The 9,492-nt window shown below is 45.7% G+C and overlaps 1 protein-coding gene across 2 annotated transcripts in view; it reads right to left on the minus strand.

The window, feature by feature from the left end:
* Positions 1-2,439, minus strand: part of PSTPIP2 (proline-serine-threonine phosphatase interacting protein 2) — a 66,137-nt gene extending 63,698 nt beyond the window's left edge. For both annotated transcript variants that reach the window (XM_061613626.1, XM_061613618.1), the window contains exon 1: positions 2,260-2,439. In XM_061613626.1, the coding sequence (XP_061469610.1) occupies positions 2,260-2,292 (33 nt within the window). In that variant the 5' untranslated portion in view covers positions 2,293-2,439. The remainder of the gene's footprint in view (positions 1-2,259) is intronic.
* Positions 2,440-9,492: the final 7,053 nt, after the last annotated feature.

Genomic DNA, 9,492 nt, shown 5'->3' on the forward strand with positions numbered 1-9,492 from the left:
AACAGTTGAGACTTTTTAGCTTAAAAGAAAAAAAAGTTTAAGGGGAGGTGGGAAGGGGAACATGAGAGAAACATACATTATTCTGCACGGTGTGACGAGAAAGTAGAGAGATACATTTTTCTCCCTCTCTCATAGTGCTAGAAATTGGGATCATCCAACGAAGCTGAATGTTGGAAGATTCAGGACAGCCGAAAGAAAGGACTTCTTCACATAGTTAAACTATGGAATTCTCTCCCACCAGAGGCAGCGACAGCCACCAACTTGGATGGCTTCGAAAGAGGATTAGAGAAATTCTCAGAGGATGAGCCTATCGATGGCTACTAGCCACAATGGCTACGCTCCACCTCCACATCTGGAGGCAGCATACTTCTGAATATCAGTTGCAGGAAACTGCAGGAGGGGAGAGTGGTCTTGTGTGCTTCCCACAGGCATCTGGTCAGCCACTACGCTGGACTAGACGGACCACTGGCCTGATGCTACAGGGATGTTCCAAATCTGGAGGTTCAGCAGGGAAAGACAGATAGAAAAAGGAAAGCACACTAAAGCACCACAGATAACCCAAAGGCAGGGAGGACCCATTCCTCCTGGTAAGTTAGCGCCGTGAGACCTAGACAGCAATATCTAGAAACAGTGTTACTGATTCCAGACCCTTCAGAGACAAGCATACAACCGGTGACATCTTAAAATCTAACAGATTTTCCGTGGCATACACTTTTGGGGGATTGTACTTCCCTTCATCAGATCTAAATGTTGTTGTTGTTATGTGCCTTCAAGTCAATTACAACTTATGGCAACCCTATGAATCAGCGACCTCCTCCAAGAGCATCTGTTGTGAACCACCCTGTTCAGATCTTGTAAGTTCAGGTCTGTGGCTTCCTTTATGGAATCAATCCATCTCTTGTTTGGCCTTCCTCTTTTTCTACTCCCTTCTGGTTTTCCCAGCATTGTCTTTTTGAGTGAATTATGTTTTCTTCTTATGTCTCCAAAGTATGATAACCAGTTTCATCATTTTAGCTTCTAATGATAGTTCTGGTTTCATTTGTTCTAACACCCAACTATTTGTCTTTTTCACAGTCCACGGTATGCTCAAAACTCTCTTCCAACACCACATTTCAAATCAGTTGATTTTTCTCTGATCCACTTTTTTCACTGTCCAACTTTCACATCCATACATAGAGATCAGGAATACCATGGTCTGAATGATCCTGACTTCAGTGTTCAGTGATACTTCTTTGCATTTGAGGACCTTTTCTAGTTCTCTTGAGAGCCAGTGTGGCGTAGTGGTTAGAGTGTTGGACTACAACCTGGGAGACCAGGGTTCGGATCCCCACACAGCCATGAAGCTCATTGGGTCACCTTGGGCCAGTCACTGCCTCTCAGCCTCAGAGGGAGGCAATGGTAAACCCCCTCTGAATACCGCTCTCCATGAAAACCCTATTCATAGGGTCACCATAAGTCGGGATCGACTTGAAGACAGTCCATTTCCATTTTCTAGTTCTCTCAGAGCTGCCCCCCCCAGTCTTAGCCTTCTTTTGATTTCTTGACTGTTGTCCCCATCTTGATTAATGACTGTGCCAAGGTATTGATAATCCTTGACAAGTTCAGTGTCCTCATTGTCAACTTTAAAGTTACATAAATCTTCTGTTGTCATTACTTTAGTCTTCTTGAGGTTCAGCTGTAGTCCTGCTTTTGTGCTCTCCTCTTTAACTTTCATCAGCATTCGTTTCAAAACATTACTGGTTTCTGCTAGTAGTACGTTATTGTCTGCATATCTCGAATTATTGATATTTCTCCCTCCAGTTTTCACATCTCCTTCACGTGAACTCTAATCTCCAAAAACTTCTTCGGCACAATAAGCCGGGTGACCCTCAAGGTATCACAGGACGCTTCCCGCTCATGCAGGTAGCCCACCCTCACAGCGTCTCACCCTCGAAAACACCTCCTTGGGCCTTTAAGAACTGCGCGAAAGGAACAATGTGCCCCAGCTGCGCGTCCCTTCCTCCTCAAACAGCTGCATCAACAGGAGAACGCGCACCGGGTGGAATTCAGCCTGAAACCACCGCGTCTGCTTCTGTGTAGGTTTGCTCCTAGCATTCGGCGCGCACGCACACACCACTTCCCGCCCCATCCTATTACAGAATCATAGTAGCGCTGGAAGGGGCCCATAAGACCATCGAGTCCAACCCCCTGCGACTTGCTATAGCTAAGCCTTAAATCAGGATCTTACTTCCTCTCTCAGAGGTTGGACCCCCTCCTTACCCAGAAGTTGTCCTTGAACAGAGTCTCCCGCATTGTGGCTGTGGAGCGGTTGCAAGGCTTGAGGGTCCCCCCCGCCAGGCGCAAAAGTGCCGAGGGAAAAAGAGCGAGAGATTCCCGCGGAGGCTCGGCTCTGCCGGCCAGAGGAACTGCTCAACTCAAGTTCCTCAATTCTCGCTGCCTTCTCTGCTGGGTCCTAAAGCCCGACCGCAGGAAAAAAGAAGGAGGAGGAAAGAACCCATTTCCTTCCTCTGGAGCGTACGAAGTGGGGGGCGGGGGAGAGTACCAGGCCTCTTTCTATGTGGTTGGTGACCTCTAGCAAAGGACCTTTAAAAGTTGTGTAGAAGAGGGCTCTGTATGCCTCTCTGCGTGTGGCTTGTCATAGAGGGCTGAGAAAAACTATGCTAAATTTTTCTCTTTTTGCACAAATTGTAAGAATATAGAGGTTTTCTCTTTTTTTGCAGGAGCACTGAGACTGCAATCCTCTGGTTCGTGGCTACTGAGAAACAGAGTTCAATGGGGCTTTCTTCTAACTCAGTGTGTGGATAGGGTTGCAGCAACAGGTCCAATAATCAGTCAGTTTCTCCCTACACACACAGATGTACCTATATACCTGTAACTCAGGATAATGCTTCATACATCTGAGAAAATGAATTGTAATCCAAGAATGCTTATGCCGTAATAAATGTGTTAGTCTTCAAGGTGTCACGAGATTCTCTTGTTGGTTTTGCTGCAACAAAGAGGCTCCCTTCTGAAAAATCTTAACCATGCTTACTCAAAAGTAGCCCCCACTGATTTCAGTGTGCCTCACTTCCAAGAAACTGGTTTACAGTTTTACGATTATGGTCTAAAATTGCACTCTTTATGCACGTTTACTTTGACTTTTGTGAGACTTTCTCTTAAGCAAACATGCATAGGAGTGGGCTACACAGTTGTAATTGTTATGCACACGTCTTTCGGAGTAAGTCCCATTGGAAGTGGAAATTTGTATTCAGGCAAGGCAGCACTCCTGTGCACACTTACTGGCAAGTAAGCCACATTGAACTCCCTCAGATTCACTTCCAAATAAGCAAGCACAGCTACAGGTTCTTAGGCAATACTTATGTGTTTGCAAACCCCATTGAAATCAAGGAGGGATTACTTTAGAGTTAGGACTGGGGTGTTTGTGACAAGGATTGTGGTCTTTCAGATGTAGGTTTGATAGATACGTGGCACACATTCCACAAGTGGAGCTCTCCCTTGCTGGTGCCAGAAGAGGCTGCACCAGCTGAATTTCTGTGTGCTACACAGATGTAGGAGCCTTGCCAGACAGAAAGGTGGCAGCTCTATACATAGCTATAGAAGCCCCACCCAGCTACAGAGGTGTGTTTTTGTAGAGGGGGGAATCAGCTGGAATGTAGGTGACAGCAGTGAAGATTTGTAGGTGCTAATTAACTCCAGTTTCAGGTTGCTTGTTAAAAGGAAGAACACTTTCAGGTGCAGGAATGCACTGCGGAAAGAGGTGTTATGCTCTGAAAGAAGGGTGATTCCTGGCAAAGAGATGCTGTTAAAAGGAACGAGAACACTGATTGTTTTCACAATTACTTATCCCAGGGTGAAAAGAGAAGAGAGTGTAAAAAACCCTGTCCCTGATCTTGCAAGCCAGGTGACCAAATGCAAAAAGGGATATGATTCCATCCCACCCCTTTAAGAATTCTGGAACAGAGGGGATTTGAGCTAGTACAGCTTCTCAGGAAAGTCTCAGAAATGCTGCCCCTGCTGATCTTCCCTCTCTGTTGTTGATATTTAGTATATTTATATTTCACACACAGACCATGCTTCCAAGAAGTTGCAAGTGACATACATAGTTCTCTTCTGTATTTTATCCTCACAACAACCCTGCGAGGTAGGTTAGGCTGAGAGATGACTGGCGTGAAGACTCCCGGTGAGTGTCATGCCCAAGTGGACATTTGAACCCAGGTCTCCCTGGTCTTCATCTCTCACCATTACATCACCACCACACTGGGTTTATTTAACAAAATGATTTAAAAACAAAGAGGGGGCTGGTGGTGCTGGGGAGCAGCATTCTTCCTTTGCATTCTGGTCACTGTACTTGTAGGAAATAAAGTGATCGGATGCAAGGGAGGAACTACAGCTTACTGGCGGAGCACCTGCTTTCAGTGGAGATGGGTGGCTCTCATGCCAGTAGGGCAGTGAATCCACTCCTGGTTTTAATCTGAACTTTCGACGAGCTGTCCAAGGTGCTTAAACACCTTGGACAGCTCTTTGTGAGTTCAGACTAAAACTCGGAGCGGATTCACTTGTCCCACTGACATCAGAGCCATCAGCCTCCACTGCCTGTTTTTTATGCAGAAAGTTCTGGGTTCAGTTCCTGGCATCTCCAGTATGGCATCTCCAGTACTGAAAAAGGGAACAAGTAGCGGGTGATGGGAAAAGCCTTTCTTTGCTTGAGGCTCCGGAGAGAGATCTGAGATAGATGAACAGACTGTTTGACCAGGCAAAAGGGCGATTACCTATCTTCCCAAGAGGAAGATTTAGAGGGATTTCTCATTAGTTTTTAGCTGAGAAGTTATTCTTAAGGATGATTAATGAGTCATAGGAATTAATGATTCAGAAATAATAATAATTTCCCTTCATTGTTCGCTTCTTTTAATAATTACCCTCCAGCTTAATGGAGAGCCAGTGTGCTGAAGAGGGAATAACGACAACTATTTATTTCTAGCCAGCATGGTGTTAGTAGGGTTTAGACTCCAGCCATTAGAGCAGGGACACGGAACCTTTTCAGCCAAGGGCCAAATTCCCCTCTGGGTAACCTTCCGAGGGCGCATACCAGGGGTGGGTGGAGCCAGAGGCAAAAGTGGCTGGAGCAAGAGATGTAAATGTTTCTACGAACACTCACACACCCATCTCTATCCTCCAGCCAGCCAGGAAAGAATTCAAAAACCCTTGGGGGCTGAAGCAGGGCTAGTGAGGGCTGTGGTCTGAGGAGACGTGGGGGTGGCATAGGGAGAAGTAGTGCAGTACCAAATTCAGAAGCGCGGAGGCCCTTCACAGTCATACCCCCTCACTCGAATGCTTGCTCTCCTTCGCCATCTCCACACTCCTCAGTCCTATCCACGTGAGTCTTCTCCCACAGTAGAAAATGTCCCTCGGGGCCAACCCGCATGAAAGGGGAGTGTGTTAGATACTGAGAAGAGTCTTCGCAGTGGCTGATTCACCTCCTTTCACTCTGACTGGCTCCAGTCATCAGGAAAGGGCAAGGAAACACATTAGAAGGGTCTTCTCAGTGGCTAAGACACTTCTCTTTTATGCTGATTGGCTAGTAGGATGCTGGAGACATAGGGACCTGGCTGGGACCCTGCTCCCAAAAATGTAAGGGGTCTAAGACACACCTCTCCCCGAGACCCTGGGCGACTACACCCCTGCTAGGGAGAGTTCTAAGGCATTAGAGCGTTGGACTAGGACCCAAGAAACCTGGGTCCAAATCCCTACTTGGTCATGAAGCTCACCGGATGGACCATGGCAGCAGTCTACTTAGACTAGAGCCACTGAAATGAATGAATGCAAGTTAGCCATGTCTGTTAAATTCAGTGGGTCTACTCTGAGTGGGACTAGCATTGAATACCACTCATTATCTCTCAGCCGGACCTACCTCACAAGTTTGTTATGAGGATAAAACGGAGGACAATGTCTGTGGTGCCTCGAGCTCACTGGAGGAAACACAGGACATAAAGGGAATTCATAAATGAAGAGGACAAATCATCTGATCTGGGATCCCGCAGGCGCTTCTTCCTCCATGGATTCCTTGTACGTCTCTCCTCCTCGGCTGATGACTGGAAACGTTGCTCCTCACTTGGCTGAACTTCGGGGCCAAGGGGATGGTCAGTAATTACACAGGGGCAGCAGGGAGAAGGATCCAGAGGGCACAAAGAGAAAGGAAATTAGTGTTGCTGCCCTAGGTCAGCTGCCACTGGCCTACACTGACTGGCAGCAGCTCTCCTGGAGATGCCATGGACAGAATCTGGCCATTTCTGCATCCACAGCAGGTGCTCTGTTGCTGCATGCAATTGCACTGAGCAGCAGCCCTTCCGCAACTACTGGAAAAAATAAGAAGCAACTGCCTTGTATCAGGTCGGACTTGTTGGACCATCTGTTGTCTATACCGACTGGCAGAGGCTTTCCGAGGTTTCAGGCAGAGTTCTTTCCCATCCCCATCTGGAGATGCAGCCAGGGATTGAACCTGGGACTTTCTCTAGTAGATCAAAAAATGCAACTTGTCTAAGCCGAATTTTTTTTTCCATCACAGACTGCTGGAAAATTGCTGGGGGTCTTGGTAGACCACTTTGTGATTTTTCTACCTGTTGTAGCAATTGTAATTCCATCAGTAATGTAGTGGCAATTTCAGAAGTGCAGGATCCCATCATGATATTCACAGACACACACCCTCCCCCTTTTTTTCTTTTGCTGCTGGGTTGAGAATGAGATCTTTGTTAATGCCTTCTCCCACAACAGCAAACATCCCTAGGAGCCAATCAACATGAAAGGGGAGAGTGTTAGCTACTGAAGAGAGTCTTCTCAGTAGCTGACTCACCTCCTTTCACTCTGATTGACTCCAATCAGCAGGAAAGGACAAGGAAGCTAGAAAGCCCTTCTCACTGGCTAACTCTCCTTTCATGCTGATTGGCTCATAGGACACTGGAGACATAGAGACTCTGCTGGGACCCTGCTCCCAAAAATGTAAAGGATCTAAGACCCCTCCGAGACCCTGGACGTCTACACCCCTGAATTCCATAGAATTACAATTGTAATACAATAAAATACAATGTAAGAACTAAAAGAAGTGATACAAAGAAACCAGTATGAATATTCGAAGAGCCGGATGTGCAGCCTCCAGTGTCCAACCACAAACCGACAGACATGCTGCGGATCACCTGAAAGAAGCACACAGACCACTGGTGCTCCACGGACCACAGCGTGGGAACCGTTGGTCTAATATACTGTGAAGTTATTTCACATAGATGTGCCAAATGCTTTTCAAGTCATGGGTCCACCGGCCAGAAAACAGGAATCCAAAAGTACTGCACATTTTCCACTTGCGTGCTTTTGGGAAGTTGGAGACTAACAGTGCAACTGTATACAAGTCTACTCAGAAGTAAGTCCCATTGAGTTCAAGGGGACTTGCTCCCAGGTAAGTGGATATAGGATGGCTTCTTGTTTCTCTTAATCATGGTCCTGGCAAAATTCAAAAGTTCCAATGTGTTCCCCCCTCTTTTCTTTTTTAAAATAAAATATGATAGAGTGGGCAATGATTGGCTCATTAATTAACATTGAAAAAAATGGAAATGGCTTGCCTTCAAGTCAATCCTGACTTATGGTGACTCTACAAATAGGGTTTTTCATGGTAAGCGGTATTCAGAGGGGGTTTCCCCTTGCCTCCCTCAGAGGCTAGTCCTCCCCAGCTGGCTAGGGCCTGCTCAACTTGCCACAGCTGCACAAGCCAGCCCCTTCCTTGTCCGCAGCTGCCAGCTGGGGGGGCAAGTGGGCTCCTTGGGACTATGCAGCTTGCCCACAGCTGCACAGGTGGCAGGCCACGCAACCCCTGAGCCACTCACTGTGGGGTGATCTTTAGCTGGCCCTTTTTTTTTTAACATTAATTTTTATTCAAATTTTCAAAAACAAAACAAAAGAAAAAGAAAAAGAACAAATTAATAACTAATACAATAAAAACTATTGACTTCCGATTTATCGTAGATCAGCTATAGGTCTATAATATATAACAAACCTGTCTCTTAATAGATTATAAAATCACCTTCCTCCAGTGGTTATCTTAATTAGTATCAAATCTCATTAACATCATATCATTTTATTCTTTCCACAAAAAGTCAAAGAGAAGTTTCCAATCCTTGAGATATATATCCATCAATTTTTCTCCAAATAGACATGTCAATTGGTCCATCTCTTCAAGTCTACTAAGTCCAGTAATTTCAATATTTAGCTGGCCCTTGACACTCAGGAGACACAAGTGGGGATTTGAACTCACAGACTCTGGACTTCCAGCCAGGCTCTCCTCCCCACTGTGCTATACCAACTGATAGAGTGGGCAATGATTGGCTCATTAATTAACATTAATGTAATTAAAGTAATGTTAATTATATCTACATACTTGACACTATTTAATTATAATTAATCAATATTAAGTATTTTTAAGGTTGCCTTCCAGGGTCAAAATCCTCACAGAGCAGCTTATAAATGTATATGAAAATGCAAAAAAATTCATATAAAAAACACATACAAAAAATAGAGTAAAATCCAGCAAGTATTCAAAACACTGCATGCTGATGGCATATACATTATAATAGGCCAGCTAACGCACCTCCAACAGGGATACTCCCTCTGCACTGCTCATGCAAGGGTTGAAACAAGGCGCATTGCAACCCACAACATCACACTCATTGGCACAGAATGGAGACTCCACCTGTTCTTCTGGTTTTGCCCAGACTGACAGAGTTACTAAAAATACAGCTGAACAATGAGGAAGGTCGAACAGGATAATCTCTCGGTTTTGTTTCCATGTCATAACAATACGAAGGCAAGAGGAAGTCCCCAACTCCCCTCCCCGCTCTCTCATTGCTGACAGTGATCACTGAACCAAACGGGGAATGTTTCCAAAAAGGGGTCAGCAACAAGAAGCCCTTGAGACTTATCCGCCCTTCCCAAGAGATGCTCCTTGGCTTTCCTGCTTTGGCAGCCCAGAAGCAAAAGAGGGTAATGGAGTAAGTAAGTGCCTGTAGCAAAGGAACTTCCCTGCACACTGATTAGAGAGGAAGGGTGTTAAGGGAAGCTCAGGTGATCCACCTTTAACTTCCTCCGGGGAAACTTGTTCCTGATCAGGGCTCTAAGATGTTGCTAGCTGAAGGGATGAAGAATTCATATGAATGTAAGGAAAGAAGAAGGGTGTTTGGTCACACGCACGCAGGTTGTGCCTTAGTTCTGCTGGGAGTTGTTGGGAGGCCCCTATTCCGCTCACAGAACTACAATTCCCAGAGTTCCCTGGGAAGAGGGACTGATTGCTAAACCGCTCCGGGAAATTTTAACTATCAGCACCCTTCACTAACTACACTTCCCAGGATTCTTTGAGGGAAGCCATGACTATTTAAAGTGGAATAATGGTGGAATGAACTATGGTGTGAATGTGGCCTAAGTGTGCATACTGCAGTCTTAGAAATGAAACTGACT

The sequence above is a fragment of the Rhineura floridana genome, chromosome 1 (genome assembly GCF_030035675.1).
Source record: "Rhineura floridana isolate rRhiFlo1 chromosome 1, rRhiFlo1.hap2, whole genome shotgun sequence".
Classification (NCBI taxonomy): Eukaryota; Metazoa; Chordata; class Lepidosauria; order Squamata; family Rhineuridae; genus Rhineura; species Rhineura floridana.